Below are 19,178 nucleotides of genomic sequence, written 5' to 3' on the forward strand. Positions count from 1 at the left end.
ACTCAATAATGTTATTCTCCCCTAACCTGACAAAACTTTGAGTCTGGGAAGGGAGTTTACTGTCATCTAGTGATGAACTTGGGGAGGACCTATCACTAGAAAAACCCAGTGGGGGAAGCATTCCCTACTCTTAAGATAGCCATAAGAAATGGCTATCTTAGTAATTTTATATTAATGCCCCATACCTTCCTGAATGCTGCAAAATTCTGTTTGAATTTGCAAATCAGAGTAAAATTCATGAGAAATCTGCGACACTGATAATAGCACAGTTACTTTGAAGAAATTTTACCATAATTTTTTTTAACTGTTTTTGGCATGAATATGCACAAAGAGTCTATATTATATTAGATACCAAACAGATGAATCATGCAGGTATTGTGATCTCTCTAGAAAATGCTCCTGCTGGTTTTCATTTCTACATTAAAGCTTTGCAATATGTGATATATTTGTAGAAGGAAAACTTTGGTCTGAATTTGATCTGCATAACATGAAACTTGTTCACTTTTACTCGTTTACTTCTATTAGATGAGACCTGAGTCTAATATTTTTTTCAAAAGAATTTATCAACTCCCATCTCTTTACCAGAGGAGAAGCCTATATTGTTGATCAGCAGATGGCCTTTTTTTTTCTTGTGTTTTGTATCTATCTACATAAGCAATTACATGGATTTTCATGAAAAAATAAGATAAAAATGTAGAGAGAAGGTTGGGGGAGCGTGGCTGTAAAGAAGAGGGACAGCAAGGAAAACAGCAGGACTGGCTAGAATTGTTAAAGGTGAATGTGAAGCCTCCTTGAAATGTAGGGCTTTGAGGAGAAATGAATTAGGAAGAGTTTTAGGAAGTCCCACTGTTGTTCATGGTATGATTATCCCTCTACAGCCTTGCTTGAAGGAAGACTACTCTAAAGTGGTGATATTTGAGCTGAAATTTCAGGCAACCATTATGTCAGAGAAAGAGCATTCCAGGAAGGGAGAATAGTGCAGGGGCCATAAGACAATAGTGAGTTTATTGTGTTCAAAGGAGCTGTAAAAGACCATATGGCCAGAACCTGGGGAGGAGTTTAATGCCATAAAGTCAAGGGATAAATAAGGTCCAATTCCCTTTATCCTGATGTATACAGGGCTTAAAACCTGGTTGATTGGTGCAGCAAGCCATCATGGCACATGTATACCTATGTAACAAACCTACACATTCTGCACATGTATCCCAGAACTTAAAATTAAAAAAAAGTAAGGTCCAATTTATGTGGTTCCTATATGTCATGGTGAAGGATCAAAATTTTGTTCATGTCACTGCTAAGGCTGACCTTAAGAGGAGAGCTTTCAGGGCTCCTTTTACTTAAGTTTATATGTAACACTTTTTTTTTTTTTGCCTTGGCTGCTAAGGAGATAAGGGAATATTAGTGGAGTCAAAATATTTTAAGGACTTTGTCTTATAAATTCTTAGTTCTAGTAATTTAGTTATATACATATGGATGATTTTATTCCTAATTTTGTTAAGAGTGTGTATATGAGTGTGTATATACACACACATCATACAGTATATGTATAGTATATGAGTATATATAATTCTTAGTGCAGTATATCTTTTTGGTAAATAGCAATGTATGTATTGTATATAAAAATAATGAAACCTGTTTATTTCTGACCAAATTCCAGAATATAGAAGAGATTTTATATTTTCCCAGTTAACCATGTTTTTTATCTCATAGTACAATGACTTGATGAAGAAGAAGAGAATTGTAGAAAATGACAAATCCAAAATTCTTACAACTATAGAAGACCTTGACCAGAAGAAAAACCAAGCCCTAAATATTGCATGGCAAAAGGTACTTTTTATGTTTGTTTTATATGAGGTTGCAAGGATGAAAAAATATCATCAGTGGATTTATACTCTATAAGAAATTTGAAATGGCTGATCTATGTTTGAATGAGGCACATATTCACACCTTAATTAAAACCTCTGACTTTTAAATGCATTTTTTCTTTTTGAACTTGACTACTACCAGATCCTGGCATTCTTGTACTTCTGTAAGAATTGGATAGTAAACAAGCCAAGTTTAGTATTCTCTTTTACAGGATGCTTATTCAACAAAATCCCAATTCCATTTTGTTTTATGACAACTTTGGCGGATCTTAGGCTTCTTTACTGTTACTTCTACTTCCCTGACTTCATGTATCTGTCTCCTATAGGATAATTCCTTAGCCTCTCATGTGGAAGTTTTTCCATTTTTACTATAGCGGAAGATTCTTACTTCAGAGATTCCAAACATAGAGTTACTGTGCTGTTTGGTAGTTTAGCAAACCTGTGCCTTCTGGGTTTTAATGGGGCACCTTGCCTCTTTTTCTCTTTGTAATTCTGTAGGAACTCTATCTTCAGTAATGCAGCACAATTATCCCTTTTAGTCACCTTGTTTTTTTCTTCTCTAAGACTTATTTTTAGTGCTCCATTCCCTGTACTATTTTTCTCTTAAAAATGGAAGCAAAAGGCTGACCCTATTAATTAGTGTGCAGCATGTCGATTTAACACTGGATCTGAGAGGTTTTTTTTTTTTTCTTTTTTCCCACCAGGGTTCCTGGACTTAGTACAAATCAGAATCTATTGTCTAAACATATCCTGCTCTTCCCAAATTTCCAAGGTTCTTCCAAAGCCAGTAACATTTATTCAGTGCTTATTATATGCCAGTCACTATTCTCAAATTAATTTTCTCATCTAATCTTCACAATAATCTAACAAAGTAGGTACTGTTATCAGCATTATATTCTTCCTTCTGGCTTCAGGCTTACTTGATTGACAAAGTGACAAAGCCAGAGTATTCTAGGCTTTTTTTGTTTTTGGTTTGTTTTCTTCATAGCCTCATTGGACTTGCAGAATTCTCTTTTATTTCATCTTTATATCGATCTATGAATATAACTCATTTTCTGTGTAGCATAGGGCTGTATTCTTCTCTGTCCATTCTCTTTTGGAGGAAGTTTCACACTGGGTCTCTGGTTCAAGTTTAGTAGCATTCCTCTCTCTTGGTCCTGAGCTGCCTGTCCCACACTTGGCCTAGAACCTGCTTCCACTCTGTAGGATATTATTCAGCAGCCATGTACTTGCTTTTAAAATGTGTGTTACTTAGTAAATCTATATTTAGGATCACTGCTTGTGTCTATGAGATTTTCTTGTTACTATAAGTATTCATTAAAAAGTATATTTACATTTGAATATTGTATACCTGCATTGGAATTTGGAGATTTCTCTAGAGAACTTGGCTGTCAAGTCCTTTGTGTGTGTGTGTGTTATGCTTTCAAGTTTGACTGCCGAACTAAGAATATTAGTCATGTCTTTGAAGACAGATGGCCAAATTCCCAAATCATCAATCAAGTGCGTATGAACAAAAATTACAAGCTAGGATTTTGGCCCTAAATCTCTGTCTCCTTCTATGGCAAGACAGGGGCAGGCCAAACAGCTTTCTTTTCTCTTGGGATGTAATCCTGTTTCTGGCCCTCAACAGCTTAACCTCTTCGGCTAGGAGATGAGGCATGTAGAAAAGAACGCTTTAACGGATCTGGTCCTTTGATTTCATGCCCCTTTTTCTCCTGGGCCTCACATTGATCTGCTTAGGCCTTTGGACAACAGGAAAAAGAAAAGTTTTAGAGGAGAACATTTTATTCCAAAAATACTTTTGTTTTTTTGTTTGTTTGCTTCTCTATTTTGTGTTTTTTTTCCTCATGTGATACAATTGTGTGTATCTTGAGGATTCCTGCAGTGTGTTCTACAAAAGTGTCAAAACTTTGGACTAGAGTTAGAGGTGTGCCTTCCAGTTCCCCTGGAAATTAGAGCAGGATTCAGTAATTCATTTTTGTAAAGGGCCAGATAGTAAATATGTTTTGCCTGGGAGCCCATCCAGTCTCTGTTGCAACTACCTGATTTTGTCATATCACTAGCACCGATAGATGCTTTGTAAATGAATGAGCATATCCAGATTTTTCACATGGGCCATAGTTTGTCAGCCCCTGAGTTAGAGTAATAGACAAAGTAGACCTGCTGTGTTGCATATACATGTATCAACAATTGATTCTTCTTGGAAAGCATCCTGATGTTTTAATTTTTTTATTTTTTAAATCCAGGTGAACAAGGACTTTGGGTCTATTTTTTCTACTCTTTTGCCTGGTGCTAATGCTATGCTTGCACCACCAGAGGGTCAAACTGTTTTGGATGGTCTGGAGTTCAAGGTTGCCTTAGGAAATACCTGGAAAGAAAACCTAACTGAACTTAGTGGTGGTCAGAGGTGAGGAATCACTTTGCTATATTATAAATATTATAATTTTCATTCCTCTTACTTTATTATAATTCATCTCCTTACCTTAAAACTGTATTTGTGTTTTAACTACCTTTGCATGTAGAATTTAAGGAGCCTAATATATAAGACTAAACAATTTGGTTAAAACATTTGATTAAAATAGGTGACAAAGGAGGAATAAGCAAATAGAAAATTAGACAAAATATGTTTTTAAAAAATCTATTTTCAAATATTAGAAAATGAATAGTCCAGGACAAGATGAAACAGAAATGCTGAGCCCTATGTTCACCCTGGCTTTCTCTCTAGAGGCAATTTTTGGACTTCAGTTGCCTAAACAGAGGTCAGTAGTATCACTAAGTTAAAAAGACAGATTAGAATTTTGCAAAGCCCTACAGTGCTGCACCTTGGCATTAGGTCTCTACTGTCCCTGAAATGAAGCCTAATCTAGACACATCCTAAGAAACTGAACAAATTTTTTGAAGGAACCAAACTGTTACTTGTTGATCAGAACAAAGGCCAGTGTTCTTTAAAGAAGGTTAAAAAAAATTGAGATACTAAACAATATAACCACAATGTCCAGCATGTAATCAAAATTAAAGAGAAAAATTAGTGAGTAGAAACAGACTCTGAAATGACAGATGATGCAAGTAGGAGACAAGTTAATCCAAGAAAACATGAACATAATGAGAGAAATAGAAGCTACTAAAAAGAATTAAGTGAACTTTCTAGAAATTAAAAAAAGTTTACTGCATGAGATTAATAGCAGACGAGATACTGTAAAAGAAAAATGAGTAAATTTGAAGACATAGCAATAGAACAGAATCTATTCAAGCTACATTGAGAAATAAAAAACTGGAGAAAAAAAAAAAAACAACCAGCTTTAGTGTCCTAAGGGAAGCTGTCTAATGGGCAAGTAATTGGAGTTCCAAAAGGAGAGGAATACTTGAAGAAATTATGGCACCATGTTTTCCAAATTTGATGAATTCTGTAAATCCACAGACTTGAGTTCTATCAACCTCAGGCAGGATAAACAGAAACACATACAAAATAACAAAGCAAAAGATACATAAAACTGCTGAAAACCAGTGATAGGAGAAGAATCCTAAAAGCAGCTAGAGGAAAAGAGACATTATGTGCTAGTGAACAAAAATAAAAATGACTTTAGACTTCTTGTTAAACACTATGTAAGCCAGAAGTCTGGAACATCCGTAAAGTGCTGAAAGTATATGTCAACTTAGAATTGTATATCTAACAGAAATATTCTTCAAATTGAAGGCAATATGAATACTTTTCAGACAAAAACAGCAGAACCATACTACAGGTTAAAGGAAGTTCTCAGGCAAAAGGAAAATCATACCAGATGGAACCTTCGATCTACATAAAGGAAGGAAGAGTGTTGGAAACTAACATGGATTTGGAGTTCAGGGAAGTTTCTCCTGACCTTACACAGTGATTCAGAAAATCAGCATAGTGATAGAAACCTAAAAGGTCATATGTCCTTACGCCTTACCTACCAATAGCCAATTAATTAAAACCTCCTGAAAGAAGGTTGTGAATATTCACATAATTGAAATTCGTGATTCATTTAGTAATTGGTTTTTTTCTCCTGCATGGTATATAATCCATAGGCCTTGAATTATTATTCTCTGTCCTGTAATACCATCATGTAACCTTTTTTATGTACATAGAAAATATCGACACCTGTTAATGTTCCTTATGACCCCCTTCATCATTGTTATGAGTAGAAATATATTTTATTTATATTTTTATAAAATTTGTAAATAAGAATCAAAAATACAGCTCCTGCTGCCTGTTCATAAAAATTGGATTCCACAGTTTAGTTCCCAGTATCTTTAGCTATATTTGCCGAAGCCCTAGAAAATGTTTTGAGGAAAATAGAAAATGTATGCTTCTCTTCTTACTGGGACCTATAAATTATTTCCGTAATTAAGATGCTATAAAGTTATTTTTAGATATACCACTATCCAACATGGCAGTTAAACCCTTCAGCACAGCAGAATTTTTTTTTAAGATTAAGTTTAAAACTCAATACTTGAGGCACTCATCACAGAGAAAGACAAAGAAACATAATTTTAGGTTGGCTGAATGAGTTTAGCTCCCTTTTATAGAGGTGATTAACAGTCTCACTGTGATTTTTATAGAGGTGATTAACAGTCTCACTGTGATTTGGTTTTGATGATACTGTTTTATTTGATGATACTGTTTTATTCTTTTTTTTTTTTTTTTGGCTAGCAATTTTTCTGTACTTGTGCACACATTTTTTCCCTACTTACTTACATATTTCTTAATAAATAGCCCTATTAGAATGCAGCAAGCCTTGGGCCAGGTATGGTGCCTCATGCCTGTAATCCCAGCACTTTGGGAGGGCAAGGCGGGTGGATCACTACTTGAGGTCACGAGTTCAAGATCAGCCTGGCCAACATGGTGAAATCCTGTCTCAACTAAAACTACAAAAATTAGCTGCGTGTGGTGGCATGCACCTGTAATCTCAGCTACTAGGGAGGCTGTGGCAGTAGAATTGCTTGAACCTGGGAGGCAGAGGTTGCAGTGAACCGAGATTGTGCTACTGCACTTCATCCTGGGTGACAGAGCAAGATTCTCAAAAACCAAAAAAGAATGCAGCAAGCATTGAGTTGCCTATTCTAGTACTATATGCCAGGATGTACTTCAAGTTACAGAATAAGTATATTACAAATGCTACTCTAATTTTTAGTCTAATGTTAAGTAATTATACATATTTTATATTAAAATAAGGCTTTTTGTGAATTATATATTTGTAAGGAAAAAAATAATTATTATGATTCTTCATACCAGATTAGAATGAGCTGCAGTAAGCTAGAAGAAAACTGAAAATAGTGCTGTGGAACCTGAGATTAGGTGTAACTATGAATTTTACATAAGATTGTTTGAACTTTTGACAGTGATGTACTTAGAGTAATGGGCCATAGTCTATACAACTTATTCACAAATGGTACCAAAAAATATATAGATTGTGTGTCTGTCTGTGTGTATATGCATGTTTATGTAAGTGTGTACATTATGAAAGTTTGAAAAATGACATCTAACCCAGTTACTGTTACCAAGATCATAGTTATTGTCTTAAATAATGACCATAGCTCTTACCTGCTACCTAGGCTCTAATGAGCCAACTGGGGAAGGGAAAAAAAAAGAAATTTTATAACTAACATGATCTTAAGAATAGGTGCCAAACGTAATATGGCAATATTAAAATTGTCTATGGAAATAGCATGCTTCCGAAAAGAGGAGAAATGGAAAGCTAAAATAAAAGAAATATTTTAATAGAACAAAAGTGTTAAAGTTTGAAACTCAAGATTCTTTTTTTTATATGACTACCTTTCAGATAAATCTGCTCTATTCACAATAATAGGATAACATATTTGCTTCAGTGTTTTGATAAGTGATAAAATCAAATTTTTATGGCTTTTCTTCTGACCTTTTCTTAGGTCTTTAGTGGCCTTGTCATTAATACTGTCCATGCTTCTCTTCAAACCTGCTCCAATTTATATCCTTGATGAGGTAGATGCAGCCTTGGATCTTTCTCATACCCAAAACATTGGACAGATGCTGCGTACTCATTTCACACATTCTCAGGTAAGAACCAGGAAAAAAAGTCTCAGTAATAGGAAAAAAAGTCTCAGTAATAGGAAAAAAAGTCTCAGTAATAGTTTAATTAGACTATTTTTCTAAAACCATTCTTTAGTAGTAGTCAATGTTAATAAGATATTTAGGGTTGATAAATACTAAAGCATTGTATATCTATTTAAATAGACATGTTTAAATAGGTATAGAAGGAAAAAAGTTTCACTCTCCTTTTTAAGAAAGAGCTAGGCATTAAAAATGTTGGTTGTAGCATGAGGGAGATTCCAATTTAGTCATAATACAGAATTGATTTAGGGTTAATATAATTGTTTTCTCTAGTTAACTACCATAAAGATGTACAATCAAAACAAAACTGTCTCAGGGATATTTAACTCAGGTATCAGAAAATCATGTGACACTTGATGGGGAAATTTAATTTCTCATGGCTAAAAAGTAGAACAAAGCCTCTTGAAGCTAAGAACAGTTTGTTTTTATTGCACTATTGCTGTAGGAGCTGGGGCTGCCAAATATGCTTGCATAAATTATGCATTGTACAACTCTGGGGACTCCACTCATAGTTACCATGGATTGTGTATTTATTACAGCAGTGTTTTGGCAAATAACATTGAATGGGGCGGCAGGGCAGTGCCTAATTATTCAGAAGTTCTGTTTGGGCTAGTGGTGTGCTATAGGAACTTGAAACCTTCTTTGATATTAAAATATCACAAGAAAAAATATCTCACTGGAGCAGCTTTAATTAGCAACAAAACTAAATGCCAGCTACAAAAGATAGCAACAAGCAGTCAACCACCAGGAAATAGTAAAATTGGGTAATGAAGCACCCAAAGTAAAATTAAGAGACTTCTAAAACAATATGGACAGCTAGCATTCATTTAGGTGCCTCATATACCTATTTAAAGAAATAAAATTATCTCCAAACCATTCTTATCACCAGTATAAAGGAGTAAACTTCAAGTATATCACAAAAAGTTTTTTTATACTTTTTTCTTTTTTCCTTAAGTTCATTGTGGTGTCACTAAAAGAAGGTATGTTCAACAATGCAAACGTTCTTTTCAAAACCAAGTTTGTGGATGGTGTTTCTACAGTAGCCAGATTTACTCAATGTCAAAATGGAAAGATTTCAAAGGAAGCAAAATCCAAGGCAAAACCACCCAAAGGAGCACATGTGGAAGTTTAAACTACAAATTTATTTCTTCATCTTGACCTGTTGTTTTAAATGTAAACTTTTAAGGACATGAGATAACTAATTTGTTTATATACAAAAATTAATGTTACTGTGTTACTTAACCCATGTTTTCTCTTTATATAATCACTTATCACTTACAAATGAGCATATATTCCTCATCTCTTAACTAGTCTAATTATGGTCCGATTATTGTGGTGGTGATTTTATGCATATCATCAAATGTTTTTTTCTTATGCATGTCTTTTATATATTAGGGATCCTTAGATACCCGATTCTATATGTAAAAGCTAATATACAAAAAAGCAGATTAAATTACATGATAAATGTAGCTGATCATCAGTGTTTAATTCCTAAGGCAATATTAATGTGTTTTCTATTTAATTCCTAAGGCAATATTAATGTGTTTTCTATTCTAATAAAGTCATTCAGGTAAGGAAGAATTATAAATCAGGTAACTGGACCAACAAAGGGAACACATATAAAGCTATTAGGCATGCATGGAGCCGTTTGAGGCTAGTTTTTTAAGGCCACAACTCCAGACCCCTGATTTAGACTGAGATAGAAAACAGATCTTGAAAGAATCCTTATTTTAATGACACATGAATATCATGTTCCTATATGCTTAATAATTGGTCTCTACGACTTTAATGTTTTTGTTTTTTTAAGCTGTGTAAGTATTTTTAAATCAAAGTTTAGGAGGAGGTGTGTTGCGTGGTACTATCTGCTGCAAATTTATCTGAAGTTTGTTAATATTTTCCAAGATTTTTGTCAACCTTTTCATAATCCAGTCATTAACAACCTATTGGTAAACAAGAATGTAGGTGCCAGTAGACTAAACCAAATTTATTTTCCCTGAGTCTGATAGATATATGTATAAATATAAATAACTCAATCCATCTGTTCCATCAAAATAACTCAAAAGTTGGATGATTATTTGTCTTCCGCTTTCCAGTTCAAAGGGATGAAATTCCTTTAGAACTTGAAAGATGACACTAGCAAACACCATGAGAATACTGTCTACAGTTTTTAGTATCTCTAGGTACATCATCAGTAGAACAGTGACCCCAAACTGAATCATGAAAGGTCTGACATGATGTAATCTGATCTTCCATGTGTTATTTTGGCCCCACATCTCCTCTTGATTTTTTAGTCTTATTTCCTTAGTGTTATTATCATACTTCCCCTGATATATGGCCGTACTTCCTGGCCCTGGGCTTGACATTTCCCACCCTTTATTCTCCATACATATGAGATGTCAGAAAACATGTAGTAATTGATATTATGGGACACATTGGAAAGGATTGAATCTGGAATTAGTTCTATCCACCGTGGAGGGGAGAGGAAATAATGCTGTAAATGTTGAGTTACAGAAAGTCCAATGTCAAATATACAGTTTTTTTGTTTCCTTTCATATGTATTACAGACTGTGCCAAAACAGTTATCAATTCACACTGTCAATATTAAAGTATACCATAGTATATAAATTAGTCAGTACTTGCTGTTAATTTTAATATTTCTGATTTTACAGTTATTAAGTGGTACTTCATTGCTGTTTTAGCCAACGTTTTAAAAATAATTTGGGAGGTTGACTGTTTTGGCTTACGTACTCATTTCCTTTTCTCTGCTAAAAATTTTTTGCTTGTGTGGGTTCCTGATTTTTGTCTTGTATAATCTTCATCTTTGAAAATCCTCGAACATGTATTAAATTGTTGTAACTTTTTTTCATTAGAGGGAAGACATTAAGGGGATTGGGGACATTTGTTTCACACATCTGCAGTAATATGAGTTAACTAATATTTACCAAGCTCTTTCTTTACATTAGCTGCTGTTCTCATTTGTATGTATTGTCCTATTTAATCCTCAGAGTAACCTAGTGAGGTAAATACTGTTGTTGTCAGCATGGTGTAATCGAGGAATTGAGTTGAGCAGAAAAGTTAGGAAACTTGCCCAGGGTGATAATACAGTTAGGAGTGTCAGGGCCCATGGACAAATCTTGTCAGTCTCTGGAACCTAAGATATACTACGTCACTGACAGCTTGAACATTTGTATTTATTGTACAGAATAAATTTAAGAAAAATACCTGTATGAGCAGTATGTACAACGTGAATGTTACCTTAAAGAAGAACCTCAACCATGTGAAGAGAGGATTCATTGTGGTGGTGGCGGTTTTGGCATTTCAAGTAAGCTCACAGGAAATGCAAAGCAAAGACATGAAATTTTCTCTTCCAATAGGGTGGCATAATCTAAAGGCCAACATTCCCACAGATGATAAACATAGATTCTGGGCAAAATACTAGAAACAACTACCTGAGAGTTCAGGAAACAAGAAAAAATAGAAAGATTTTGGATGGGAGATAAAATACGGAGGAAGAGACAGGCACAAGCTAAGGTTAATGTTTTTAACCTAAGTACCAGCTATAGTCATGATGCAGCTGTAGGACAGCTAAGGCTGCAGTGGAAGCCTGGGGTCTTTCTGGTCTGGAGAACTAAAAGATGGGATCTGGGCTAACCACAGCTTCCAGAAAGTGAAGGAGATGTCTCAGAAGGGATAAACGAGGACCTGGAGAAAGAGGTCCCCAGACTTACTAGATGAAGTCAGCCAAAGTAATTAACCTCTGAACTCTGTAGATACAGAACATGTCAAAGATAAAGCCAGATACTAGTTAAAACAGTAAGGATAGATTTAAATCAGTAACATACTCTTGCAATAAGAAGAGTCCAGTATGAACTGAACTCAATTTTGATTTGTATTGAGGTGACTGGGTGTCTTAAAGGGAGAATGAGGGAATAGAGGAGGATAAGTGGGGGCTTAGAGTCGGGGATATAAACAGGAAAGGGAATTGGTTGATGTGAAACCCATTTAGATTTGTTAACTGGCTCTAATGCCAAGGTAGGCTCTTACCCGCCCACAGAGACTGGGACTCTACCTTCAAGTGTTGGTTGGAAGAAACAGTAAACTCTTAGCAACCTTGAGTTTTCTCAGGAGTTGACTTTCAGGAGGAGGATAGTCAACCTATGGATGTGGCTTTGAGCTGTTAGAAACTGCTAGTGTTTTTTTCAGATCTTTACAGGCAAAGGTTTATTTAGACGTAGAAAGGGCTCAGAGGAACCTGGCTAGAACTTCATCAAAGAGAATCTTTGTGAAACAGACAAGCAGTTTGCAGTTTACCCTAATAAAATTGAATTGTGATTTGAACTGCCACCTGCAAGACCGTTCCCTAGGTGACCTTGGACTAACACACTTCTCCCCACTTCTCACTAGTTGTCAAAAAGAACAGCCTTGCTATCTGGTCAGGTGAATGACAACCAAGTGGAAAAAGATCTGTGGGGTTACAAGGAGTATGGCAAAAGGTTGCTAACTGGCAAGGACAAATACATGTCACCTGTGGATACTGGGAATACCATAGCCACCTTTTAGGGAAACTTAAATTATGTTTTTGGATACCGTGTAAAACTTTGCAGTGACAAGGAACCTCCTTTACTGCCCAAGGAACATGACAGCAGGCACACTCATGGAATACAATGGGTTTTCCATGCACCCTGTCATCCTCAGTCCAATAGAGCTGTTGAACAATGGAAAGCCAGCTCACAACGAGTGAAGGAAGGACATCAAGATAGCCTACAAGTGGGGTGGTACCACCCCATCCGAATACAGCAGTATGGACACTGAACACTGTGCTCCAGGGCAAGGGAACCACATGATTGCAGCACATGTTGAGAAGCACTGAGCTTGGAGGTGGAGGAGGTACAGGTGGACCAGATGACAGCCTCTGCCTGTGAAATCCAAATTCCAGTGTTCCCAGCCATTTTCTCTTTTTAGAGTGCACATCCTGTGGGTGGTTTGCAGTTAAGGCTGCCACAGTACCCCAAAAGGCCCCCCTAACTCTTAATCTGGAGTCAGCGTTTCCCTCAGGTGCACTCCCTGTGGGATCCCTCAAGGGTGGAAACAGGACCAAGAAATACCAGGATGCTAGAGTCCCTCTAATAGTGCCAGGGACATCTGATCCTTCCATTTAGCTGGGCAATGTCAGACATGTCATCATTCAAGAAGTGACTTCCCTTCCTGGACTGGATGGCTGAGGCTGAAATGTCTGAGGCATTTCAAGGGTAGTACCACAGGATATGGTAATGTTTATAGTATACAGTGTGATGTTTTGATATTTGTATGTTATGGAATGATTACCACAATCAAGCTAATTAACATATCTCACATAATTACCTTTTTGTGTGTATGGTGAGAACATTAAGATGTATTCTTCTGGCAAATTTTAAATATATAACAGTATTAGCTATAGTCACCATGCTGTACAGCAGATCTCCAGAACTTATTCATCATGCATACCTATGACTTTGTATTCTTTGATAAACATCTCCTCACTTCCCCTGCTCCCCAGCCCTTGGCAACCACATTCTACTCCCTGGTTCTATGAGTTTGACTTTTTAAGATTTTACAAATGAGTGAGATCATTAGAGTATTTGTCTTTCTGTGCCTCTTTGATTTCGCTTAGCATTATCCCTTCTATGTTAATACATGTCACAAATAACATTTCCTTTTTAACGCTAAATAAGACTCCTGTGTGTATCTTTATATCTAGGTTGACTCTAGTTTTTTTGCTAGTATGAATACTGTAAACATTTGTGTACAGGTCACAGACATCTGATCCTTCCATTGTGGTGGGCGATGTTATCAGATAGGTCAAGTTTGTTTAGGACCTGATCTCCCTTCCTGGACTAGACCACTGAGGCCAAAAGGTCTGGGTGAAGTAACAAGGGCAATGGGGCCTGCAGAGGCAGTGGCCTCAGGATAGGGATAGACAGACTGGGTTACTGCCCCAACTCAGCCTGACCCCTATCCCATAGATGGAGTCAACTCTGAGAGATCTGGATGGTTTGGATGCATAACGCCTTTGTTAGGTTCTCCTAAGCTGTGGCCATGGCCGCAAAGTGATCTGCCATTCTGGACCTCATTCTGTCACAGACCACAGTGACCAAGTCTTATTAATGGCATAGTTGCATTCACTCAGGTTCTCTTGTACAATGTTATTCATGAAGCCCCTACACAGAGGGCTAACAACAATCCAGTCCCTGTTTTTGTTGTTGCCATTGGGATACTTACTCATGTAATAAAAGGTGTGTCAAAGTGCCAGCCCCTCAAGGTTTTGTTAGTTGTGGTTCTGATATTTTGCCAGAGGTCATTATTTTAAAACAGGGCACCAGCATTCCTAATGCTATAACATACACCAGTACACCAACAGAACCTGAGCCTGAGCCCTGATTACTGAGTAAGGATGTATCCATAGCATGGAAAGGAGCCAGAGGTGACCTGTTTTTTTTTTTTTGGTTTTTTTTTTTTTTTGGCCTATGGATATCCAATTACTCCAGCACAATTTGTTGAAAAGGCTGTCTTAGCCAGGCACGGTGGCTCAAGTCTGTAATCTCAGCACTTTGGGAGGCTGAGGCAGGTGGATCACTTGAGGTCAGGAGTTCGAGACCAGCCAGACCAACATGGTGAAACCCCGTCTCTACTAAAAATACAAAAAATTCGCCAGGCATGGTGGTGTGTGCCTGTAATCCCAGCTACTCGAGAGGCAAAGGCAGAATTACTTTAACCTGGGAGGCGGAGGTTGCAGTGAGTTGAGATTGTACCACTGCACTCCAGCCTGGGCAACAGAGCAAGAGACTGTCTAAAAAAAAAAAAAAGTCTATCTTTCCTCCTAGAAAAACATCGAGTTGGTTTTTTCTTTTCCAACTGTGTCAAAAATTATTTGGGCATTTTTAAGTCTACTTTTATTATAGGTTCTCTATTCTGTTCCATTGATCTATGTGTCTGTCCCTTTTCCAATATCTCACAGTCTTGATTATGGCCCTACGTAATAAGCCTTGAAGTCAGTTAGATTGATTCTTGCTACTTTATTCCTCTTTGTCAAAATTGATTTAGATATTCTTGATGGATGCCTTTCCATACAAGTTTCAGAATAATCTTAACTGTATCTACAGAATGCCTTGGGATTTTTATAGGAATTATATTAAACCTAGGTATTAATTTAAAGAGAACTGACATCCTTACTATGTTGAACCTGGTAACCCAGGAATACGGACTGAATGACTCTCCATTTATTGAGATCTTTAACTTCAACACTGATTATTTTCAGTACACCATATATAGAAAGGCAACAGTCTAGAATATCTAAAGTTTGACAAAGAGGAATAAAATAGCAGGAGTCAAATGTGTATGCTGAAACATTCTGTAAAACATTCTGTACATTTTGTTAGACTTACACCTAAATATTTCATTTTTTGAGCTACGATAAAGGGTATTTATGTGTAACATTAATATCCATATGTTCATTGTTAGTGTATATAATTAATTTTTATATGTCTATCTTGTAACTGTTGGCCTTGCTAAACTTCTTAGTTCTAGGTTTCTTGTAGATTTTGGGGGATTTTCTACACAGACAATTATGTCCTCTATAATCATAGGCAGCTTTGTTTCTTCCCTGTTGATCTGTATGCCTTTTATTTCCTTTTGTGCCTTATGACATTGACTGGAACTTCTTAGCACTGTGTTGTGTAAGAATGGTGAGAGCCAGACCATCCTAGCTAACACGGTGAAACCCTGTCTCTACTAAAAATACAAAAAGTTAGCCAGGCCTGGTGGCGGGCACCTATAGTCCCGGCTACTTGGGAGGCTGAGGCAGGAGAATTGCTTGAACCTGGGAGGCGGAGGTTGTAGTAAGCCGAGATCGCGCCACTGCACTCCAGCCTGGGCGACAGAGCAAGACTCCATCTCAAAAAAAAAAAAAAAGTGTGGTGAGAGCCACTACACTTGCCTTGTTCCCAAAATCAGGGAGGAAGTATTCTTTCACCTCGAAGTGTAATGTTAGCTGTAAGGTTTTGGTAGATGCTCTTTACCAAACTGAGGAAGTTCTCTTCTATTCCTATTTTGATGGCAGTTTTTTATCACAAATAAGTATTGAATTTTTTCAATGCTTTGTCCGCATTGATTGGTATGATCATGTAACTTCTTCCTTAGCCTGTTAATATCATGGATTACACTGCTTGATTTTTAAATATTGAACCAGTCTTTCCCTAGAATAAACTCTACTTGAGAATGGCATGTATAATTCTTTCTGCATTTGCTGAATAGTATTTGCTAAGAATTTGGTCATGGTTTTAATGTCTCTATTCATGAGAGGCATTGGCATGGTTTTCTTTTTTTCTTGTTTCAGGATAATCCTGGCTTCATGAAATTGAATTGGGAAATGTTCCCTCCTTTATTTTCTGGAGGATTGTGTAGAACTAGTGTTAATTCTTCTTTAAATATTTGGTAGAATTTTGTGAAATAATCTGGACCTTGAGATTTGAGGGTGGTGGTGGGTGGTAAAATTAGTAGTAAAAATTTCCTTAGTAGTTATAGGACTACTCTATATCTTTTATCTATTTTATATAGAATGAATTGCAGTAGTTTCTTCTTTTTGAGGAATTACTGTCTTTCATCTAAATTGCCAAATTTGTGTGTGGAGTTAATCATGGTATTTCCGTATTATTATCCTTTTGATGTATTCAGGTTCTCTAGTTGATATCCCTTGTTTCATTTCCAATATGATAATTTGTGTCTTTTTTTAACTTTTGTCACCCTTGGTACATAGAGGTTTGTCTATCTATTGTCTAATGTTAATGATCTTTTCAAAGAACCAGTATTTTATTTCATTAACTTTCTCTACTGTTTTTCTGTTTTCAATTCATTGATTTCTGCCCTTAGCTTAATTATTTTCTTTTTTCTGCTTGCTTTGGACTTACTTTGGTATTCCTTCTCTAGTTTCTCATGAGGAAACTTAAATTATTAATTTGAGAATTCTGATTTTTTTCTGATTAGCATGTAATGCTACAAACATCCCTCTCAAGTAATCTTTCAGTGTCATCTCACAGATTTTGTCATGTTCCGTTTTCATTTTCTTTAAATTCAAAATGTTTTCTAATTTACTTTCTTGAACATTTCTTCTTCAACTCATGGTTTTTTTGAGGGAATTTTTTTTGTTTTGTTTTGTTTTTGAGAAGAGGTCTCAGTCTGTCGCTCAGGCTGGAGTACAGTGGTGTGATCTCGGCTCACTGCAACTTCTGCATCCCAGGTTCAAGCGAGTCTCCTCCCTCAGCCTCCTGAGTAGCTGGGACTACAGGCGTGTGCCACCACGCTTGGCTAATTTTTTGTATTTTTAGTAGAGATGGGGTTTCACTGTGTTAGCCAGGATGGTCTTGATCTCCTGACCTCGTGATCCACCCACCTCGGCCTCTCAAAGTGTTGGGATTACAGGCGTGAGCCACCGCACCCAGCCCTGGGGAGTGTATTTTTTAACTTATAAATTCTTGAGATTTTCCAAGTATATTTTTCTTCTTGACTTCTAATTTAATTCTTGTTTGGTCAGGGATCATACTTTGTATCATTTCAATTTAAAAAAATTAGAAATTGACAGACATATGCTTCTATTAAAAAACAAAAAGCCACAAATATAATGGTCTAAGGTTCTATTCTAACCTGTATTCTAGATAAGAACAAAGTAAACTCAAGTAAAAAGATTGAAAAATAAAGGATAGGAATCCATAATATATAAAACAATGGAGAAAATCAATGAAACCCACATCGAGTTCTCAAACTGTCAACAAAATCTCTCTATCCCTATCAATCAAGGAACCAGAGAAATTACAAATCACTATCAGGAATGAAAGAAGAGCTGCCACTGTGGATCTTACCTGGATTAAGAAGATACAAAATTATGACCATTTTTATGCCGATAAATTTGACAACTTAGACAAAATAGAAAAATTCTTTGAAAAATAAAACCAAAATGGACACAAGAACAGACAAAATCTGAATAGCCTCACATCTACTAATGAAATTGTGATTATTATTAAATATCTTTCCACAAAGAAAACTCCAATCCTACAGTGAATACTCCAAGTTTCACTCATAAATTTTACCATTTAAGGAAGAAGTAACACCAATCTTATAAATAGAAGGGGAGAGAGCACTTGCTAGTTTTTTTTTTTTTTACTAGACTAGTATTGTTCTAATAGTAAAACGTGACACAGACATTACAAAACAAAAAAGTTAAAGGAAAGCAACCCTCATGAATATGGGAACAAAAATTCTTAAACTATTATCAAATTAAATCTAATGACATAAAAGATTAGCCATTACAAAGATTTTTTAAACAGATGGTGCTGACAACTTGATATTTATATGAAAAAAATGTAAACATTGACCCTTAACAACATACAGAAAAGTAAATAAAAATGGGTCATAGGCCCAGAAGTAAGTTCTAACACTTTTAGAAGAAAACATAGTGACCCTACATTATGCAAAGATTTCTTAGGACAAAGAAGACACAAGGAAAAAAGAGACTAATTGAACTTCATCAAAACAAAGTTGAAAAAAATCTCTTCAAAAGACTCTTAAGAAAATGAAAAGACAAGCTACAGAATAGGAGAAATTATTTGCAATGTATACATTTAACAGAATTGCATCCAAAATGTTTAAAGAACTCTTGCAACCCACTTGTTGACATTTGCATGAATGGGAAACTGAGTGGTCGGCTGAGTTAAACTGCTGACACCTTAGCATGCAAGGTAGTGCAACACACTGACTTCTAATGATTGTATTTCTCACTGCAACGCATTTGAATTTTTTTTTTTTTTTTTTTTAGACAGTCTTGCTCAGTTGCCCAGGCTGGAGTGCAGTGGCGCAATCTCGGCTCACTGCAACCTCCGCCTCCTGGGTTCATGCCATTCTCCTGCCTCAGCCTCCCGAGTAGCTGGGACTATAGGCGCACGCCACTAAGCCCGGCTAATTTTTTTGTATTTTTAGTAGAGACGGGGTTTCACCGTGTTCGCCAGGATGGTCTCAATCTCCTGACCTCGTGATCCGCCCGTCTCGGCCTCCCAAAGTGCTGGGATTACAGGCATGAGCCACCGCGCCCGGCCGCATTTGAATTTTTTTAATGGCAGTTTCTGTCTTTAATAAAGCTATAATACTAATTTTTAATATCTCAACTTCCTGAGTACATGTCT

At 36.3% G+C, this 19,178-nt stretch overlaps 1 protein-coding gene across 13 annotated transcripts in view; it reads left to right on the forward strand.

Annotated features, from left to right (window-relative positions):
* SMC2 (structural maintenance of chromosomes 2) overlaps positions 1 to 13,678 on the forward strand; it is a 50,351-nt gene extending 36,673 nt beyond the window's left edge. For 6 of the 13 annotated variants that reach the window (XM_055350357.2, XM_019034094.4, XM_004048382.5 and 3 more), the window contains exons 22-25: positions 1,711 to 1,827; positions 4,112 to 4,272; positions 7,770 to 7,917; positions 8,927 to 10,596. In XM_055350357.2, the coding sequence (XP_055206332.2) occupies positions 1,711 to 1,827; positions 4,112 to 4,272; positions 7,770 to 7,917; positions 8,927 to 9,103 (603 nt within the window). In that variant the 3' untranslated portion in view covers positions 9,104 to 10,596. Of the gene's footprint in view, positions 1 to 1,710; positions 1,828 to 4,111; positions 4,273 to 5,559; positions 6,471 to 7,769; positions 7,918 to 8,926; positions 10,597 to 11,173 lie in introns of those variants that run through there. The other 7 variants (XM_055350350.2, XM_055350353.2, XM_055350354.2 and 4 more) reach the window with 3 other exon arrangements.
* Positions 13,679 to 19,178: the final 5,500 nt, after the last annotated feature.

The sequence above is a fragment of the Gorilla gorilla genome, chromosome 13, assembly GCF_029281585.2.
Source record: "Gorilla gorilla gorilla isolate KB3781 chromosome 13, NHGRI_mGorGor1-v2.1_pri, whole genome shotgun sequence".
NCBI lineage: Eukaryota > Metazoa > Chordata > Mammalia > Primates > Hominidae > Gorilla > Gorilla gorilla.